A 21,928-nucleotide genomic window follows, 5' to 3' on the forward strand; every position below is an offset into this window, starting at 1 on the left:
ATTGTGTGACTGTCTTACTGTGAAAGGGAGGTATGAATGGGCCCAATGTGTACCACCCATTTCAGAGATGAGAACCTGAGGCCCAGAGAATATTAGCTCATTTTCTGCCTTCTAATGAGTGGAGCTTGATTCTCTGTAGGATGTGACACATGGAAAGAGCTACACAAACACCCATAAAAAGATGAAAATTAAAGTCCCGGATTACAGTCAAGTGGGGAGGCCAGTGTTTCTGAGACTAAACTCTGAGCCATCTGGGGTCCATCTGTGCTCTGTGTCAAAGCCTGAGAGTTGATTATCAGTTTTATTTGTACTATCCAATTTCTGCCACCAACCTCCTCCAGTCTGTGCCTCTGCCTTCCTATTCCCCAGATGAAAGAATTTGGTTAGAGGACTCCTAATGTCCTTTGAGCCTCTGTCACTGTGAAGAACCTTCCCTTGGCTTCAAGCTATGCTGAAATCCCTGCCTTTGGAGGGTTCTGTTGGGACCAGCAGGAAAGACAGACTAACCCTAACCCTTTGGCTTTCCTCTCTCTTTCTAGAACCAGGATGGAGTCTGTGTCCAGTCAGTGTCAGTGATTTTACATCAGGACCCCCGGAGGCAGGTGACCCTGACCCAAGCGGGTGATGTCCTTCTGTTTGACCAGTACAAGGTCACCCCACCCTACACAGATGGTATGACTCTGGGGGACAAGAGCTAGCTGAAAGCTGGTGACTCAGGCTCTTCTTCCAGGCTTTTCTGTCCAAAGGAACTGCCACACGGGCAGGAGCTCACATTCTAGTACTGGATGAATCAGGCCAGGGAGGACACTATAGTCCCAGGAATATGGACTCTGGGGTTGTAAAAAGTATTTTGTTTCCACCCTAACATGACTATAGGCTTCACAGCAGTATGATAGCTACTCCTAACATTAGGATATGAGTGGAGCTGTTTTCCATGCCTACTATCACTGTTTATGAAGTATTTATTATCCTGTCTGATTCTACAAGGGATTTGTGGTAGCTTGTAGGAAGCACATCTAATGAAAATGGCAAACGTATTAAGAAATAAAATAGCACCAGAGAAAATTAAGGAAAAAAAAGGTGCTCAAGATTGAGAGGAGTAGGGATGCAAGGGGTATAGAGGTCAAAGAAGTGTAAGCCACAAGAGTGTAAAATTCACTACAGTTGAATCTAAAATGTAATCTTGCTACAACTGAATCTAAAATCGTATTCTGAGCTTCCTAGTGGCCATTGTGAAAAGAATGGGTAGTTACCGAATTATCCTTTGCTAGAGAAGGAAACATACCAGTTCCTTAGAGAGGCAAAGCTTTGATTGGCACTTGATGTTAAAATAAATTTCTCAGGCGGAGCTCCCACGGTAGGTTATCCTTGGGTGCTGATTTCATTATTGGACAGGATTTCCTCAAGGCTCCCCAAACCAACCCCATGGCACTGCTTCCCTGTGTGTGAAGACTGGGCTGGGAATGGGAGTCGGCGTGGGGCCACGCAGGTGGTGGCGGTGGATGGGGTGCGTGTTGTCTGAACTTCCCACATCCCACTCTGGGTCTGTGCCCAGACGCCTTTGAGATCCGGAGGCTGTCTTCTGTGTTCCTGCGCGTGAGGACCAACGTGGGTGTGCGGCTGCTCTACGACCGCGAAGGACTGCGGCTCTACCTGCAGGTGGACCAGCGATGGGTGGAGGACACCGTGGGCCTCTGCGGCACCTTCAACGGCAACACGCAGGACGACTTCCTGTACGTGCCTCTGGCCCGGAACCGGAAGGAGGGGGGCGCGGGGCGGCCATTGTGACTGAGGGTGCAGAGGCGGTACCTAGATACCTTTCTCCCAAACTCCCGGGGGTGCCCAACATGCACCATTGACTATTTAGTCCTCTACATTTGGATTTAAGTGTGTTTCTTTAAGGCAGCGGTTCACAGTCTTTCCTGTACCAAAAAATCACCCAGGGGGCTTGTTAAAATGCTGGTTCTTGAGTTCCATTCCCAAAGTATCCTATTTAGAGTGGCGCCCAGCGAATCTTAACTTTTAACAAGCACCACCGTGATTCTAGTCTGTAAGGTCTAGAGACCATACTTTGAGAAATAACTGTTTTACAGTGAGGTCTTAAAACTGGTGGACCTCAGGCTGAATTGGATTTGGCTCACAGTTTTGTTTTAACTGGTGGTGAACACTTTTAGATGAGTGTAAACCCCCAGTGAACCAGTGATGCCCAAACTGCTTTCTATCCCACCAGGCCAGTTTAAGCCACATACCTTTCCTACCTAGAGCTTGAGGTTTGCACCCTGTGAGCCTCCCAATATCCTGGAGAGGGCTGTTTCCTGTGGACTGAGAGAGAGTTGGGAGAGAGACCATCTGGGCATGGGCATAGTTTCCGAACTTGGGAGGAAACAAGAGTCAGACCTTCCACAAAGGAGTACAAAGGGTTGATCTTGATGGCTGGAGGTTCTGGCCTGTCCTTCAAGTTATATGTATTGGGTCATTTAGAAGGAAACGTGAGAGGCTTTCTTAAGTCATAAATAAGAATTCAAATTTGTTTAGAAAAGCAAGAACAAGAAAAGCCTGAGAGCTTTTCAATGCATGTACATTTAAAAATGTAACATCCACTCTGCCTTGCCTGATGGAGCTAATGTTTGGGCAGCTGGTCAGAATGATGGGAGCAGACCTTGTTTAGTGTGTGGGCTGCTTGTCATTCTCCTAACTATGAACTCTGGGTGGCAGTACTACTCTGTGTAACTTGAGTATTCTCACTGCTCTGGAGCAATGATATGCATGTGGTGAGTGCCAGGCAGCACCTACCCTCATGGGTCCTCTGATCTCTCTCCATTCTCCCATCTACACCTGATTTGGTGACCCTTGGAGACTAGTGCTGTCTAGGAAACAAGCTTCTCCTCTTCCTCCTTTTATTGCCCCTCATGTGCCTATTTCCTACCTGGAGAGAGAGGGAGGGCAAAGGAGTTTGGGGGAACTGCCTGTTGAGAAGGGAGGAAGTCTTAACACAATGAAGTTTGGTTCATGGTGTCCCTGTTTCTCTTTTTCTGACATGAAGAGCTGGGGGTGGGTGGTCATGGTGGGGCAATGTGTGGTCCCAAGCCCATATGGAGCCTGTTAAATGTGATGTGTGTGTGTATATGCAGGCACATTCATAATTATATGTGTTTGAATGTGTCTGTGTAGATTCCCTTGGCTGTTTGTATGTCTGGCATATGTTTGTACCCTGTGAGTGTTTGCGTGTGTGAGTGGATAGTACAGGTGGGCCTATAAATGTTACACATTTGGGTAAGGACACGTGTGCCTCTGAGTGTGGGTTCTCATGTTTGGTCTGTGTGTGTGTGTGTGTACACGAGCAGGTGGATACTTACCTGGGTGTATGCTGTGTGTTCATTTGGGTACACATGGGCAAGTGTGTGAATGTGGCTATTACCATGTCTGCAGGTCCCCGGTGGGTGTGCCTGAGAGCACCCCACAACTCTTTGGCAATTCTTGGAAAACACTGTCCGCTTGCTCCCCGCTGGTCTCTGGCTCCCCGCTGGACCCCTGCGATGTGCACCTGCAAGCTGGTGAGGTGCTGAGGAAGGGGGAGAGGGGAGTGGGAAGCGGTAGGACTGGTTTGAGAGAGATGAGATGGGAACTCTGGGCATGAGGATGTTGACCAAATTGGGTAGGAGTGATCAGAAAAGGAAAAGTGATCAGGAAAGGAGGAGCTGCAAGGAGGTGAATGGGGCTTCCTTTCCCATGAGGTGAGGGTTAGGGAGAAGGGAACTTCCTGTTCTACCACTGTCATGTACACACATTTGTACTGGCTCCCGCATCTCAGGGCAAAAGTCCAAGTCGTCACAGTGGCCCCACCAGGCCATACACTCTCCTCCCATCCCCTTTATCTCACCTCCTCCTTCCCCCCCCCATCCCCCAGTTCCAGCCACATTGGCCTCCTTGCTTTCTTCTTACAGCCAGGTCTGTCTCCTCTCCCAGGTCTTTGCACTTGCTGTTCCTTTTGTCTGGAACGCTCTTCCCTCATAAACACATGCCTCACTCCCTTGCCTTTTTCAAGTTTTTGTTCAAACATCATCTTCCCACTGAGACCTTCCTGACCACTGGATTTGAAATTGCAATTGCCCCTCCTGTCCCAACTTGCAATCCCCATTCTCCTTCCTACCATTCTCTCTCTCCTTGGATTCTTCACCTTCTGATTTACTGTATAAGTTGTTTAGTGATGGTCTCCTCCAACCAGAATGTCTGCTGCAGGAGGACGGGGAGTTTTGTCTGTTTTGTTCACTCCTGTACCTCCTTCCAGCATATGGATTCATACCCGGCATGAGGAATGCATCGCAATACACACACACTCCTGTGTACAGAGTCCCCCGAGCTGTGGGGAGAGAAGGAGAGGATGGGGCCTGGGGCACCAGGCAAACCAGACCCCTGACCCTCGCCCTGTTCTTTCTGTCCCCAGCCTCCTATGCCCTGCAGTCCTGCAGTGTGCTCATGGGGGAGATATTTACGCCCTGCTCTGAGTACCTGAGCCCCATGCCCTACTTTGAGCAGTGCCGCCGGGACGCCTGCCGCTGTGGGCAGCCCTGCCTGTGTGCCACGCTGGCCCACTATGCCCACCTGTGCCGGCGCCATGGGCTCCCAGTCGACTTCCGCGCCCGCCTGCCAGCCTGTGGTGAGTACGCCACACTTGTGTGCATGTGAGGGAGGCTGGAGGAGCCAGAGCTCCAGATCTGAGTGTCTGCCTGTCCCCACTAAACTTCCCCCTGGGATGTCCCACAGTCTCCTCCAGCCTGACACCCTTGCCTCCCAAACTGCTTCTTCTCCTGTGCTCTCCGTCTCTGCCGAGGGCCCCAGTCCCCTGGGTCATCACCCAGGCCTGACACCTGGAGCATGTGACACATGACTGCTTCTTTCTTCCCCTCACCTCCAGTCCACCTCCAAGTCCTATCAATCCAATCAAACCAAATACAGCCAGTTCTCACCATCTGCATTGCCACCACCCTGGGCAGAGCTACCTTGCAGGCATCCCTCAAGCCTCTTCTCGCTGCAGGCGGAGTGAGCTTTCTAAAGATCACTGGCTCCGTGGCCCTCAGATTTGAGTGCACACATGACTCAGTGGGCATGAGCTGGCCCGTCCCCACCCCAGGCCACACTCCTCTGCATGTCTTAGTCACCTCTGTGTCCCCAGTCCCAACACAGGGCCCCAAGCTCAAAAACCTTTTAGCAAATATTTGTTGAATAAATGGAAAACCTCAGGAGGCCTGAGTTTTACTAGCCCTGCAGGTAACGTGCCGTGTGTTCCTGGCAAGACCCTGCCCCTCTCTGAGCCAAAGATTCTCCAGAGATGATTGGACAGGACCAGTGGTTCTTAACCATGGCTGTGTGTTAGAATTGCTTTTTCAAAAATCTTTGTTGTTGTTGTTATCGTTGCTGCAGTTGTTTTGGGAGGAGGGGAAGGAATCAGGTTTATATATTTATTTTTTTTTATATATATATATTTTCAATCCCCAGGACCTCATGCATGCTAAGCATGCACTCTACCACTGAGCTATACCCTCCCTCCCAGCATGGGAACTTTTAAAATGCCCGTGTCTGGGTCATATTCAGTATCAATTAAAATAATCAGAGAGGGGCCAGGCATCAGCATTTGTAAAAGCTCCCCAGGTGGCTTTGATGTGCAATCTGGGTGAGAACAGCTGGGCTTGGCAGTCTCAGTGGCTCTACTGGCTCTGATGGGGTGCGGGAGACCCCAGAGGAGTGGGATGGTGGCCAGATGAGCGAAGGGAATCTTGGGACAAAGGCCTTGCCCAGAGCACAGTTAATCTTCACAACTATGTGTGAGTGACGGAATGTGTGCAGGGCTGTCACGGGGCAGAGACATCCACTGTTCCCCCAATATCACTAAGAAGACTGCCTTGCAGAGAAAAGGAAATACCAGTGACAGGGTCCAGGCTGAACTTGAGAGGTGGGGCCTCCACCAACCATTCTGCCATCCTGGTGTAGTGGGAGGCAGTGCGACTCGAATCAGACTGGTTTCAAATCCTAGCTCTGACCTTGACCTGCTGTGTGACCTTGGGCAAATGTTTTAACTTCTCTGGTTCTCTGTTCTTCTAATTAGAATAACAGCCCCACCCCACACAGTTGTGGGTGTGAGGTAGACAAAGCACGGTTACACTCCCCACTACAGCACTGTCCTGTGAGGCCACCAAGGAGTACAGCCCCTGTGTCGCCCAGTGTGGACAGACCTGCCAGGACCTGGCTGGCCATGAGGCCTGTGATGTTGATGGTGATGGTGACCTCAGTGGGGACGAGTGTGTGGAGGGCTGTGTCTGCCCACCAGACACCTATCTGGACATGCAGGCTGACCTCTGTGTCCCCAGGTGAGTGGGCTGGCTTGACCTCTGTGTCAGGTGGGGACGAGGCTGGGGTCTCCAGATCATCTGAATCTGGGGTGCTGACTGGGCCTCTCATGTCCTGACTTCATCTCACAGACGCAGGGCAGACCTTAGAGGGGAGGATGGGCCGGGGGGTGGGTTCCCTCCTATGAATGCACCTCCCAGGCCCCTATCCTCAGCTCCTGCTCTTCACTCCAGCCCGGCTTCCCCACAAGACAGGACAACCCCACAGAGCCAAGAGGGTCACTGCCTTCATTTCCCCTCTCCTTCCACAAATCTTTGTTGACCTAGTATGTTCCAGACATTTCTAGGCCCTGGAATTCAGCAACGAACAAAACAGGATCCTGCCCTCACGGAGCTTACATTCTGGGTGGTGAGACAGATAATAAGCAAATAGACACTTAATGGGTCTGATGGTAACAAGAGGTATAAAGCCAAACAAGGCAGAGTGAGAACAGGGAGTTCTGGGTTGGGGAGGGGTTACTGTTGTATCACGTAAGGTAAGAAGGGGAGGAAGGCCTTTCTGATGAGGTGACATTTGAGCAGAGACCTGGGGGAAGCAAGTGAAGAGTGCTCCAGGCAGAAGGGACAGGGGAAGGGCCTGAGAGGCTGTGGGTGTTCTCAGTGTGTCTCAGGGCAGAGGGGGAGGGGGAGGTGGTGACCCCACGAGATCCCAGGGCTGACTGGCAAGGCCCTTGGTCCCCCCAGGCCTGTTTCTCCTTCTGTAAAATGGATGATGGGGGGGGAGCTGGAGAGAAATGCCTTTAGGGGAGGCCTTTTCAAACTACGAACTCCTCCTTTGAGATCCATGTGCGCCCCATCCCCACCCCTTGAGGTTGAATATTGCCAACAAAGGGAGCCTCTGAGGCTATATGAGGTGAGGAGACGTTAGAGAGGGAGAAGGTAGTTGAGAAGCACTCGGGTTGGATGTGTTCAGACATCCTCTCCATCCTTGACTCTTCTGCTCCAAGGCCTGCACTTGGTCGTTACCGGCAGGTGCTGTGGGTGAGATGTGAGGAGGAAACAAGTCTTTGCCCTCACGTAACCTACAGAGAGGATAACACAAGAATACCCATTTTACAGGGTCCCTGCAGGGAACAGAAAGATGATGTATTTGGAGGGCCTGGGTGGTGTTCAAAATATGTAAAAACCCATGTGGCATAGGCACTGAGCCATCAGAATGGACGCTGGGTATGAGTGCCCCGGCTTGTCGGGGTGGGGTCCCCATCCTTGGTCCTGCCCCAGCTCCTGAGTCGGCTCACCTGTCTCTATTCCTGGGTTTTATAGGAACCAGTGCTCCTGCCACTTCCAAGGAATGGACTATCCCCCTGGAGACAGCGACATTCCGTCTCTGGGCCACTGGTGAGCTCTCTAGACAGCAGTGTTGTTATCCCCTCTTTAAATGGAAGTTGCTGACTAAAGAAAGCGCAGCTGGGCAGAACGTTCCATGAAGTGACACCCACCCTTCCCCTCTGTGCAGGGAGCCAGGGACAGAAGTGGGGATGTCTGTCTGAGCCCCACAGGGGCCTGAGTGCAGTGACTCGGGGTCTCCAGGCCCTGCAGTAACTGGGCCAGCTGACCCCAGTGTCTCTCTCTCTCTCTCTCTCTGCAGCCATTGCAAAGATGGAGTCATGAGCTGTGACAGCAGAGCCCCAGGTAAGGGTGACTGGGAGGGTGGGGGCCCCTTCATGGTAGTGGGGTTATGGAGAGGGGAGTGGGGAGCCCAAGGACAGACCAAGACAGGGCAAGGCCGCCCGGGTCTTGTTCCACACTGAGCCCTCTGTATTTCTTGCCCTCTTGGGAGAGGCTCCAGCTGGGATGGTCGCATCCTGAAACCCTCTCCCAACCTCAGCCCCACTCTAGTGGCGGCCCCTCCTGCTTCTCAAGGAGATGCTGAGACTCTGTCTCCCTTAGGGGTAACCAACTGGATTATCTGGACAGTCCCTTGACCTCCCCTGGGTCTTGGGTATTTTCGGTCTGAGCCATCACGTGTCTACCGAGGTTGACTCTACCCAGACCAGTGCTGGATGTGGGGTCACAGCAATGAGGAGGAGAAGCTGGGCCTTTGAGACCCTCACAGGCAATAGAGAAGGGGAGTCAGGGTGGCATGTGGTGGATCAGCCTGTGAGGGGTGTAGAGGTTGTAGAGCAGCGGGCTGGAGCCTTCAGGGAGGGCCTCCTAGGGTAGGGGATGCCGCTAAGTATGGTGATTGGCACAGAGGGGATCGGAAATTATCATATGACAGGTGACACAGAGCAGGCCTCCAGAGTCAGGCAGCCCTGGATTCAAATCTGCCCAGCACTCACTTCCTGTGCAGCCATGGGTAACTCGCTTCATCTCTCTGAGCCTTCACTTCCTCTTCTGTATGTGACTTAGATCCCTGTGTTCCCCCCACGTTTCATGTATATTCCTGAAAGTGCTTTTCTTTTTGTTGTTTCCGGCTTCAGGTTTCTGCTCTTTGGGACTTTCGTTTCATCCCCTGTGGTTATTCCTTTCTCTCTGTTCAATCACAGGGAGGGTGTGGAACTCAGCCCCCTTTTATTGATTTCCCTAAAAAAGGGTACTCACATGGTATAAGTGTACATGGCTGGCTTGATTGAAGGTTCGGGGAGAGAGAGTGGGCTTATGTCACAGAAATACAGGTAATGGGAAGTTGACTTCCCTGTTGTTGAAAGCCCCCTGGCCACCCTGCCTCACTGCATGGCTGTCTTCTTTCTGGTTCCTCTCCTGGTCCTTCCGGGGGCACTTCCTCTCACCTTATCATGCCTTTGGAAAGCAGAAGTGGCTTTTTTCCATTATATGGGAAAACAGGGGGTAATAATACCTCACAGAGTTGTTATTGGGATTAAATAAGAAAATGCATGTGAAGGGCCTGGAACAGCACCTGGTGGAAAGGACACATCCACTAATTGGCCCTGGTAGTGGTTGTCCTGTTGTGTGACAGCACACACGCTTCTCACCCGCTGTGATGTGCATCTGGGAACCCAAGGGAGGCCTCAGGACAGCCAGGGCTGAGAAGGCATCAGAGCCCCATCTGTGCTGCATCCCCCAGTTGCTGGGTCCCCAGGTCTCTCTGGCCACCTCTGCTGCCAGGACCCCATCCTAGGCTAAGGTGTTCCAAGCATCTTGCTGAACATCCAGACTCATCCCAGCTTCTCTTCCAGCTGCTGCCTGCCCAGCGGGCCAGGTCTTCGTGAACTGCAGTGACCTGCGCACTGACCCTGAGCTGAGCAGAGAGAGGACGTGCGAGCAGCAGCTGCTGAACCTGAGCATGCCAGCCCGCGGCCCCTGCCTCTCAGGATGTGCTTGTCCCCCAGGGTGTGTATCCGTTTTGCCTTGGGTTCCCTCTCCTGAAGGCTGGCAGAACCAGGGACCTCAAGGTGGAATGAGGGGCAGGGAAAACCTTACACAGTCTTGCAGGGAGGCACCAGCTCAGGGTTGGCCAGTGACAGTGTAATAACCAGCAAGGAATCCGAGAAAGAGCAGGAGTGTGGGGAGCCAAGCTGGAGTGGAGTCTCCCTGCCTCTGCTTCTTACCAGCATGTGACCTTGGACAAGGAAGGGGCTTAGCTACTTGGAGGCTCAGTTTTTCATCTGTAAAATAGTAATAGTAATAATAATAATAATAATAATAATAATAATAATAATAATAATACTTATCACCTCAAGAGGTTGTTGTGAGGAAGCACTGGGTGGGTGCCAGGAATGCTCTATGGGTCTCATGGGCTGAAGACCACAAGAGAGGAAACCCATGTTCAGCTCTCAGCCTCCATCCCTGCAAAATTTTGACCAGGTGGAGGAGGGCTTGGACCCCTGTAATACCGAAAAAGAAAGGCCCCACCCAGTGGAGATAGTCTCCCTCCTGGGTGCCTGAGATGCTGCCATCAGAGCATGCCCAGTCCAGAGGGCTTAATGTTTGTCACTAGCTACGTGGTGTTGGACAGATCACTTCATTTTTGTGAGCCTGAGTTTGCTCATCTGTGAATTGAGGGCAGTAACATCCACCATGCAGGGTTCTTGTGAGATTTAACTAAGACAGAGCACCACGCAGTAAGTGCTCCATACAGCCTTGTCCTTGTCCCCTTCTTCATACTGGACCCCCATCACCTCTGGGTGTTTGCCCTAGTGGCTCATGTTGCTGTATCAAATGCCCTATGAGGAGCTTATATGTATTCCACAGGGGCTTGTGAAAGGGAAATGATTAGTCTCAACTTGTAAAGGAAGGGCAGGCATTTCCTACCATCGTGGAACATTCTGTTGGGGGCTGGGATAATGCTCCTAATGATACCTGGGCTGTTAAGTTAAGGAGACGGTGATCCTCAGATTGAGGGCACCTTGAAGACAGAGGCCAGAGTTCCCCTCAGCATATTCCTGTCTGTGGTGGGCACACAGAAGGTGCTAGGGGTGCAGGCAGGTCTGCAAAGGGCCCGGAGGCAGCAGTAGATGGTGGCGGCAGGGAAGGCCCCCCAGGAAGTGCTGAGAGACAGGGCCTGGGGGTGAAGGTGCAAGGCAGTGAGCCAGCCCATGCTGGGGTCTGATGCAATTACAGGGAAAGGAGGGGCAAGAAACCAATATTTATTGTGTATCTACTAAGCTCTAGGCAATGTGCTCAGGTTTGTAATTAAATTCTCCTAATGATCTTGGGAAGAAGGTGTCATTATTCCTGTTTTACACATGAAAAAATAAGAGTCTTAGAAAGGTTAAGTCGCTTCAGGTAGAAAGAACATTGCCGATTAAGCACATGCTTTTTTTTTCCTCCTTCCTCCCACAACCACAATGAAATGTTGGTAATGGAGTTAAAAAATATATATAAATCACCAGGGACAAAGAGAACAAGAATGGGATAACAGTGGCCATGAGATGGGTCAATAGTTTTTGAAGAGTTGAGGGTGGCTGTGTGGAGACTGACCTTTCAGAGCAGGGTTTGACAGCTGATGCTTGTAGAGGGGAAGGCCAAGGAGAAACAGCCTACATGGTGTTGACAGCTTCAGGAAAAGGAGGCTCCAGGCATCTCAGAAGGAGGGTAGTGGGAGCAAGACAAGAGGATGAATTGCAAGTCTGTGTAAGGAGTAGTTAAATCCCCAGATTTCCTAACCCCATCCAGCAGGAGAAAGATGGTAAGAGTTTCGAGAAAAGTCAAATCAGAGACTTGGGTCATGGGGACAGTGGCAGGGATGAGATGTGAAATAAATATAAGGAGATGGAGTGAAAGCCAGCTGGGGCCCAGCCCTCTTCCCTCTTCCCCAGCTTGGTTCCCAGGATGGTGGCATCAAAGTTTTTGCCTCCTAGGCCAGAAATGAAAGAAGAGTCTTCTCTTAAAAATTGACTGGACCAAGAGAGAAAAACCCTAGAAACTGACATTTTAGGGGTTCCCCAACAAAATGATGGGCTCTCCCTAAAATATCAAACTTCTAATCAATTTTTTTTGTGTTTCACTCTTTTTTTCTTCTAATTTTAAAAAAGTGAGACATAATTTATATACAGTAAAACACACAGATTGACAGTATACAGTTTGCTAGGCTCTGACAAATTTATACCCTCCTGTAACCCACAACCTCATAAAGATATAAAACACCTCTTTTCCCTCAAAAAATTCCCTTATGCCCTATGCCTTTTCCCAGTTGGTACGTCCCCCACCTCTGCACCATAGTTCTTCATTTTGGTATTGGTTGGCTCTGCCTGTTCTAGAACTTTGTGGAAATAGAATCTTACAGTATCTATCCTTTGATGTCTGGTTTCTTTTCCTTAGTTTTTGAGGTTGATCCACATTGTTGTATTTTCCAGTAGTTTTCTTTTTATTATTGCTCAGTAGTATTCCATTGTCTGAATAAACAGTACTTACCCACTCGAGAGTTCATGTGTATTTGGGTTGTTTCCAGTTTGGGGCTTTTTGAATAAGGCTGTGTCTTTCTCTTGGATGAACACATCAGTGTGGAATTAAGTCCTAGGATATTTGCGTGTTTAACTACATAAGAAATTACCAACTATTTCCCAAAGCATTTGTATGATTTCACACTCTGCATGAGAGTTCTGGCTTCTCCACGTCCTCACTAACACTTGATGTTTTCAGTTTTTCTCATTTTTGTTATTTTAGTGAGAACATAGTCAACTCTCACTGTAGTTTTAATTTGTATTTCCCTAATGACTAATGATGAGTACTTTTTCATGTGCTTTTGGACATTTGTATCTCTTCCTTTGTAAACTGTCCATTCAAGCCTTTTGCCCGCTTTTTATTTAGCTGATTTTTTAAAAAATTGAGTTGCAGAAATTCTTTATATATTCTGGATGCAAGTCCTTTGTCAAATATATATATATTGCAGATATTTCCTCCCTGTCTGTGGTTTGCCTATTCATTCACTTCATGTGTCTTAATATGTCTAAAAGCTTCTGATGAACAGAGCTTTAAAATTTTGGTGATGTCTACCATACCACTTTTTTATGGTTGGTACTCTTTCTGAGTCCTAAGAACTCTTTGCCATGGTTCCAAAGATACACTCCTATGTTTTCCTCCAGGAGCTTTACAAATTCGGCTTTTACATTTCAGTCTATAGTCTATCTAAAATTATTATAGTTTGTATATGCTATAAAATGGAGTCATTTCATGTTATCTTTTCTGATGGTTATCCAATAGTTCTAGCCCCATTAAAAAAAAAAACAACAACAACTTTCCTTTCCTTACTGGATTGTTTTGGCACTTAAAAAAAATCAATTGACTATATAAACGTGGATCTGTTTCAGGACACTTTATTCTGTTCCATTGATCTATTTGTCTGTTTTCAGGCCAATATCACACTCTCTTGATTTCTGAAGCTTTGTAGTAAGTCTTGAAATCAGAAATTGATAGTGCTCCAACTTTATTCCTTCTCAAAGTTTTTTGGCACTTCTAGGTCTTTGAATTTCCATATAAACTTAGGATCAGCTTATCAATTTCCACAAAAAGGCCTCTGGGATTTTGATTTGGGTTGTGTTGAATCTATAGAACAGTTTGGGGAGAACTGACATCTTCAAACTGGTGAGTCCTCCAATCTACAAATATGGTATTATTGCTCTATTTATTGGGCTTTCTTTAATTTCTCTCTTCAGTGTTTCATAGTTTTCACCTAAAAGTTTGCACTGTTACTATGAATTTATTCATAGATATGATGTTTTTGTTGTTCATTCATCTAAGTTGTCAATTTATTAGTTTAATATTGTCCATAATATTTCCTGTTTCCTTTTTAGTATCTGTAGGATCTGCAGCGATGTCTTTCCTTTGTTCTTAATGTTGATAACTTGAATTGTTTCTCCTTTTTTACTACTCAGTCTGGCCAGGGGGTTGTCAGTTTGATTGATCTTTGCAAAGAACCAACTTCTGATTTCATTGATCTCCTCAATTGTTTTTCTGTTTTCTATTTCACTTATTTCTTCTCTTATCCTTTTTTTCCCCTTCTTACTAATTATGTTGGATTTAATATGCTCTTATAGTTCTAGTTTAGATCTTTGATTATTTTCTAAAAATAGAAGCATTTAAAAGTATATTTTTGTAAGCATTGCTTTATCTGCACTCTACAGATTTTGATATATTTTCATTATTTTTGTTGTAATATTTTCTAATTTGTGGTTTCTTTTTTGATCCATGAGTTGTTTAGAAATGTTACTAAATTGTGACGTATTTGGAGATTTGCCTTATATCTGTTTGTTCCTGACTTCTAATTTAATTTTATTGTGGCCAGAGAATATACTTTGTATGATTTCAAGTCTTTGAAATTTGAATTTTGTAAGGTCCAGAATATAGTTTGTCTTGGTGAATTTCCCATGTGTGTTTGAAATAACATGCATTCTGCTGTTATTGGATGGAGAGTTTTCAAATTGTCAATTAAGTCAAGAACATTGTTAAGTTGTTGTCTTCTACGTCTGTGATGACTTTTTGCCTATTCTATCATTAGTGGAGAAGAATGTGAGATCTCCAACTATAATTGTAGTTTTGTCTCTTTTCTCCTTTTAGTTCTGTGAGTTTTTGCTTCTGTTTTTTGAAGGTCTGTTACTTGGTGTGTGCCCATTTAAGATTTTTAGGTTCTCTTGATAAATTGACTTTTGTTATCATGAAATATCCCTTGTTATTGTTGTTAATACTACTTGTCTTGAAGTCTACTTTGTCTACTGTGTATAGCCACTCTGTCTTTCTTATGACTAGTGTTTGCATTGTATCTTTTCCCATCATTTTGCTTTTAGCTCATCTGTGCCTCTATATTTCAACTGTGTCTTTTGTAAACAGGATATAGTTGGGTCTTGCTTTTTTAGTTAATGTCACAGTTTCTCCCTTGTAATTGGAGGGTTTATGCATTCAATTTAATGTAATTGGATCAAATTTAATACTACCATCTTGTTATTTGTTATCTGTTTGTCCTATTGTTCTTTGTTTTTTCTTCTTTTCTTCCGTCTTTTGGGTTAAATTTTTTTAGTACTCTATTTTTTCTCCTTTATTTTATTTTAACTATATATCCTGATATTTTTTTATGGCTTTCTAGAGATTATAATATGTATCTTTCATTTACCACAGTCTACCATGAATTAATATTTTACCACTTTATGTGGAATACTTGTGACGGCATGCTTTCGTTTACCTCCTTTTTGTTCTTTGTACTGTTATTGTCATATATTTTATTTCTACATATGTTATAAACCCCACAATTCATTGACATTAATCTTGCTCTAAATGCTCAGTTATCTCTTAAATTAAGAAATAATTAAAAAAAATATTTCCTGACATTTTCCACTTTTAGAGCTCTTCATTCCCTCATGTGGATCTGAGTTTCCATCTTCCTGAAAATTTCCCTTTAACATTTCTTTCAGTGCAGGGCCACTAGTTACTTCATGAGCCAGCTGGATGGGAGGGTCAATGTCCACGTCCATGGTCTGTTCAGTAGTACACAGCTAGTGTCTATGGCACAACTGGCATCCAGCCCAGCCAGGAGGAATGTGGCTGGTAGAGCTGAGCCGTGCTTCCTGATTGATTGCAGAGACTTCTGAGCTGGGATGAGTCTGTCTCTGGTTTTTCCAGTTACTAAGGTACCTCTGAACCTCACTGGACATCACCGTGATGGTAGTGGGTACATGGTCACTCTCTTCCAGGGTAAATGCTGACAGCCACTCCAGGGCATCCATGAGGACGGAGTCCTCCACAGATGGCAGATAGGTGGCAGAAAGGGCACTCTTCTGACCAGCTGCTTGCTGTGTCCTTACAGCCTGCTCAGACACGGGGATGCATGCTTCCTACCGGAGGAGTGCCCGTGCACTTGGAAGGGGAAGGAGTATTTCCCTGGGGACCAGGTCATGTCTCCCTGTCATTCCTGGTAAGTGAGGGCCCATCCAGGCTCTGTTTTTTGCTGAAAGTGAGGATGGATGTGGGATATGATTACAAGCACAATCTAGCATTCCCTTTTCAACCATGTTCATATTCATGTTGTGTGTTTGTGTGCTACATAGGAGTTTGTGTATATATACAATATATGTATGCATGGTAAGAATTTGGGGAGTTTTTGTGAGTATTTACATGAATGTGCATTTGTTCAGACATGCATATGAATGTGTGTACACGTGTATTTGTAATCATGACAGTGTCTCTATATTTATATGGATGTGTAAATGTGGGCACATGTCCAAAATGCATAGACTGCATATATGAAAGTATATGCACATGCGTGTATATGAAAAGTTGAGCATTCATGATCCTGAATGTGTTAATGACTACATACAAGTATGATTTTGTGTATGTTTACAGCTGTGTTTATATATATTTGTATGCATCTGCATTTGTTTAATTTGTGGGGACGTGTGTGCAAAGTATGTGAATATGTGTGCGTGCATTGGGTGTGCATATTTGTCTTAACATGTGAGTGAACATATATGTAAAATGTGCATTTGTGTTTTCCTATGAATATGTACATGCTTATGTGAATATAGGAATGTATGTACATTCATGTACATACATATGTGAGCTTGTGTGCATCTGGATTGGATTCTGTGAAAACAGACAGGGGGCCAGTTCTGTAGAGCCTGCCTGGCCAAGCAGCAGGGGCGAGGAAGTGGATAGAGACACAACCTCCTAAATGTCGCCCCAAGCTTCCCCCGCTGCTGTGCCTAACTCAGATTAACTCACTTTCCGAAGGCTTGGCTCCTAGAAGTGTCTATGGTGATTCTTTTTTAAGTAACTTGTTTTCCTACTCCCCACCTGTCCTCTGCTTCTGGGAGAGCTGAGTCTCTCCTGTTTTGTAAATCACCTAAATCTTGAAGCTCTCCCAAAGACCCTCCAAAGGCCTTATAACTACCCCAACAGCTAATGAGGCCTCTCAACCCATGTTTCCCAGGCTGGGCAGCTCCTGCTGTGGCCTCCTTTGCCAGGTGTCCCCTGTGTTCCTGGCACACAAAGACACGTGGAGCTTCCCTGACATTCCCCCATGTGCCCTCGCACTTCTGGCTCAGGACCCAGCCTGGGCTTTCCAGGGCTCTGAGAGTCCCAGTGCTCCTCCAGCCCTGATGTCTGCAGGACCAGGGTGGCCCTGTCACTACCCCAGGGGGCCAGGGGACACCTCAGGGACCCCTGAGCCCCAGGTCCTACAACTCTCTGGAAAATGGCCTAAGCACATCAGTTATACTAGTGAGGTAGGATGGAGAGGGAGAGGAGAGAGGGCCACGGCCCCTCAGAGAGATCTGCCCAGCTCATTCCGGTGGAGCTCTCCACCCAGTGGAACCTGTTGCTGTCCTGGCCTCATATCACATTCCAGTGACTGTCCAAAGGGGTCGGGCTAGACACAAGATCCTGTGTGAAGTAGCTTCAGGTCAGGCTTGGTGTATTGATTTCTGGTCTGGTGTTTGTTTTGGAGATGGGTGAGTAATGATAAATTAGTGCCCTTCCTAGCCACTCAGCTCTCCTGAACCCTTATGTCTCCTGCAGGCTAAGTAAGGTTTCTTGGGCTTAGGGATTCATCTCGCATTAATGAGTGTGTGCATCTGTGAGTGTGCAGAGGGACGTGTGCTGAGGCTGGCTGCATGAAGGGGTCCCAGGTGGGTGAGGGGATGAGCAGGCCCTCTGTTGTCTCCGCTACTGTCACTGCCATACTGAGCTCTGAGAAGGTGCTGTGTCCTTCCCCTTGGCCCTGGATGAGATTTCCTCTTCTCAAGGACATTTAGTTCTTGGTAGAGATGGCAGTGTGGAGTATAGGAGACAGCCTTATTTGGCCTCTTAGTCAGGGGCAATGGGGAATGGAGAGAGCTCTGGGGGAGGGGATGAGTAATGGTAAATTGGTACCCTGATCTTGGGAAGCAAACTTGATCATTGTTCCCATGTTGAGATCTAGTTAGGGATGGCTTGATGAGGGCTAGAAGCCACCAGGACTGGGGCCCAGGGGCCCAGCAAAGAAACTACGGGGGCTCCATCTTGGAGACATGTCCAACTAACTAGAGCACAGTTCCCAGTCTCTATCCCATGCTGGGGTTGAAATTGTCTTGTTTCCCTCACCCAGGAGATGGCCATGGCATTTCTTTCCATGTCAGCATCAGAGTCACAGTCAAGCCCATTCATTCTAAGGCTGGTTTCTTTAATACATCAGGATGTATTTATAGGCTCAGAGCCCTGACTCTTACCCCAGAATTCCCTGGGTATAATGTCTCTGTGCAGGCTGGGTGCTCCATTGTTCATGGGATTTCACGGCTGTTGTGAGCAAGAGCGGACTGTGGGTGCCAGTGCATGTGGTGAGACATCAGAGCTCGCCAGCCTGGACTTGCCAAGGGATGCTCAGAGTCGAGGACTGACTCACTTTGTCAACTCACTGGATGCCAGCCACCGCACTAGCACCCCCAGCCTCAGGCAGGGGAATGGCTATACTATGTTGAATCTTCCGTGAGCACTTTGGCCAAGGGGCTGAACCTTGGGATTATTTGAGGATTTGGAACATTGACATAAAGAGGCTCTTTCTTCATGAAAGAGGCTGCCTGGCCACAGAGTGGGTCTTCTCTCCCTTAGGGGACTGGGAGACACTCAGATTTTAATGCTCTACCTTCCTAATACATTTTCGGACTTTCTCAACATTCCAACTTGAAGGACATTTCACTGTGTCTCAGATTCCAACTGCTCTCCGCTGTGGAGGTGGGTGCTGGAGGGGTGTCTGGGCTGGTGTGGCTTGAGTGTTGGATGAGATCTGTTTACTGAGATGAAGCCTGGCTGCCCATCTCTTCCCAAGTCCATGTTCAGTGACGTCATGTTGGTAGCATGGAACCAGTCACAGTGGGGACACTTACAGCCCTGAATATACAGCTGCATTGTGACAAGTCATGTAGGTGGGTGTGTGACTGGATGTATACACAGGCTTAGGGAGACGTGGAATCAGTGAGTTTATGGTGTGTGCTTGGAGAGAGCCTGTCCCTCATTGTTGCTGTCATCCGTGGAGCCCCAGGTCATGTCCCTGTAGTCCTGAAGATTTTAGTTCCATACTCACTGTCACTCTATCTAGCCCTGAACCTGCCCTAATTCTTGGAGATTTCAGTATCCTTTTAGAAGTGTTTTTATTATCCTAGCATCTTAATTTCTTCATCTTCCCTCTTCCAATGATCTTATTCTCCATCCTAATGGAATGAGTGGCCACCCCCTATTTGTCATTCCCAATAACCCACCCGGCCCACATCCCAGGTTCATGCATCTCACTTCACTTTCTGTCTTTCTATTTCACTCCCTGTAACTGACCCCCCCTCCCCAGTCCTTCAGCCCCACCTAGATTTCTGATCTATGGACCCAACCAGGTCTGCACTGCCTCTCCCTCTCTGGTGCCTTCCCTCCTCTTTGTGCCAGGCCCATGGTCCAGCACTGTGACCACTTCCTTGAATGCAGCCTCCATTCTCTTGCCTCTCCTGCTTGGCCCTACTTGTTTAGCAAAATCACAACTCTGCGTCATCTGCCTTTTGCATCTGCATCCATGTGCCTGAATGTGGCTGGAGGAACACATAACAAGGCTGTCTGGTCTCACTTTAAATTCATAACTCTGAACCCCAAAAAGGCCCTTCAGGCTGACCAGGGGTCATGCTATACTTTCCTGATCTCATTCACTCTTTCATCCCCCCAGGTACTGTCACTCTCTCCTCTCTTCAAATCCCTGACACCAGCTCCCCTCCGCTCACTCTCAGGTGATGGTCTCATTTCCTGTTTCACTGAGAAAATTGAAACCAAAATTGAACTTTCCAGACTCTGTACCCATGTATTCTGCCTTTCCACTTTTACTGTAGGTGAGCTAAGTGTATCTACTCCAACTTAAAGCTAGTCCCTCACTCGTGCTGTGGATCCCACCCCCCGCACCCGTTCAAGGGCAGCTCTACAGCAGTTTACCCCGTTCTCTCCCACACAGTCATTTTTCCATCATTTACTAGATCATTCCCATCAGCCTAAAAAGTGGTTTGAAAAACTTCGAATCCCCTAGCAACTACTCCATTTCCCTGCTCCCTTTTTATTGCAGAATCTCTCAGAAAAGTTCTGTATTTGCTGTTTTCAATTCCTCTTCTCCCATCCTCCCTTCCATTCCACCAAAACGATTCCTACTAAGGTGACCGATAATCTCCACCTTGCTATATCCAGTGTTCAATACTTGGTCCTCATCTTCCTAGACCAGTTAGCCACACAGTCAGTCACTGGTTATCATTCTCTCTTCCTTCATATTTTTCTTCTTGTGGCTCTGGGATTCCCCACTCTCTTGGTTTTCCTCCTACCTCTCTTGCTGCTCCTTCTCAGGTTCTTTTGCCGATTCTTCCTTTTTTCCGAACTCTTAATATTGGGTGCCCCAAGGGACCTCTTCTGTATTTATACTCACTCCCTTGGTGAACTCACCCAGTCTCGTGGCAATAGGCCCATCCATAGGCAGATGGTTGCTACATTTCTGGTCCAAAGCTTACTCCTGAACTCCGGACTCACACGTCCAACCACCTACCAGGCATCACCACACATCTCAGATGCCCACATGCCCAAAACTGAACACATGATCTGTCCCCTCAGACCTGCTCCTCACTCAGTCTTCCCCATCTGGGTTGATGAAGGCTTCATTTTTCCAATTGCTCAGGCTGAAATCCCTGGGATTATCTTTGAGTCCTTTCTTTTACTACCTTCCTCCAAGCTGTCTGCAAATCCTTTTGGTTCTACCTTCAAAATAGATTCAGAATCTGGATCTCATTCCTTTCACCACTGTTACCCTGTTCTGAGTCAGTATCATCTCTTCCCTGATTTGCAGAATAACCTCTTAACTGATCTTCTTACCTCCCCCTTGGCTCCCTTCAGCTTAGACTCAGAACAGCAGCCAGAGTGGAACATAAATCAGATCATGTTACTCCCATGAATAAATCCTCCAAACACTCCCCCTCTCACTCCTAACAAAGCTACCATTCTTACAATGGCCTTCTTGGACCTATGGGGCTTGGACTTCTGTTACCTCCCTGAATTCCTCCTCTCCTCCTCCTCCACTCTCCATCCTTGCTATGTTGTCTTCCCAAGTGTTCCCCAGGACCTTTGCAAAGGCTATACCCTCTGCCCAGGATGCTCGTCTTCCAAATGTCCATATAATTAATTTCCTCACCTCCACTAAGTCTCTGCCCACATGTCCCTCTGTCCACCCCCACACACATTCTCAATGCCCTTTATCTTGCTCCCTTCTAACCCACTATATTACCTACTCATGCATACTTCTTATTTTTTATAGTTTAGTGTGTATCTTCCTCCTCTAGAATATAAACTTCACAAAGGCAGAGGTTTTTTGCTGTTTCGTTCACTGATATGTCTCAGATGCCTGGAATAATGCCCAGGATATGGTTGGTGCTTAATATTTATTGAGTGAACAAGTGAATGAATGAACAATTGGAGTGGTAAAGAGTGCGGAAGCTGGAGTCAAATAGCTCTGGATTCAGTCTTGGCTCGGTTATTTATTAACCTAACTTCTCTGAACCCCAGTGTCTCCTACATGAAACGGGTCCCTCCCTCCCACCCTCCGGGTGTCTGTTGGAGGTCTATGATGTTTCTGGACCCCCAGCCCAGGAGCACACAATAGGTGCTTGATGGGCAATTGTGATATGCAGGGAGGGGCGGGGGGCATGCCCTGTGAGGCATCTGGGTGCGTGTGTTTCAGCGTGTGCCAGCACGGCTCGTTCCAGTGCGCCCTCCACCCCTGCGCCTCCACCTGCACGGCATATGGCGACCGGCATTACCGCACGTTTGATGGGCTCCCGTTTGACTTCGTGGGGGCATGCAAAGTGCACCTGGTCAAGGTGAGTGCCTGAGTGTGTCTGCAGAGCTGGCTCCGTGGGGACCCAGGGCAGCTAAGGCTGCTGTTGATGCATAATTGGGTGGGTAGGGGCATCTAAGCCCTGCGCTGTGACTATCTAGAGACCCAAAGAAGTGCCAAGGAGCAAGCTCAGGGCTGGACCGGGCCCACCAGTCATAAATAACCCCCTGCCTGTCCACTCACCATTTATAACCTTGCCCCCTTGGGTCCCAGTGGTTTTTCCGTCTGTAACAGTAGAAGCCTCTCTGGGCCTTTATTA

The 21,928-nt window shown here is 47.6% G+C and overlaps 1 protein-coding gene across 1 annotated transcript in view; it reads left to right on the plus strand.

The window, feature by feature from the left end:
* OTOG (otogelin) overlaps nucleotides 1–21,928 on the plus strand; it is an 85,816-nt gene that overhangs the window by 17,009 nt on the left and 46,879 nt on the right. The window contains exons 17-26 of the mRNA XM_072969630.1: nucleotides 540–672; nucleotides 1,556–1,733; nucleotides 3,430–3,554; nucleotides 4,445–4,657; nucleotides 6,173–6,365; nucleotides 7,668–7,742; nucleotides 7,993–8,036; nucleotides 9,545–9,698; nucleotides 15,604–15,711; nucleotides 21,514–21,652. Of these exons, the coding sequence (XP_072825731.1) occupies nucleotides 540–672; nucleotides 1,556–1,733; nucleotides 3,430–3,554; nucleotides 4,445–4,657; nucleotides 6,173–6,365; nucleotides 7,668–7,742; nucleotides 7,993–8,036; nucleotides 9,545–9,698; nucleotides 15,604–15,711; nucleotides 21,514–21,652 (1,362 nt within the window). The remainder of the gene's footprint in view (nucleotides 1–539; nucleotides 673–1,555; nucleotides 1,734–3,429; nucleotides 3,555–4,444; nucleotides 4,658–6,172; nucleotides 6,366–7,667; nucleotides 7,743–7,992; nucleotides 8,037–9,544; nucleotides 9,699–15,603; nucleotides 15,712–21,513; nucleotides 21,653–21,928) is intronic.

The sequence above is a fragment of the Vicugna pacos genome, chromosome 10 (assembly GCF_048564905.1).
Source record: "Vicugna pacos chromosome 10, VicPac4, whole genome shotgun sequence".
Classification (NCBI taxonomy): Eukaryota; Metazoa; Chordata; class Mammalia; order Artiodactyla; family Camelidae; genus Vicugna; species Vicugna pacos.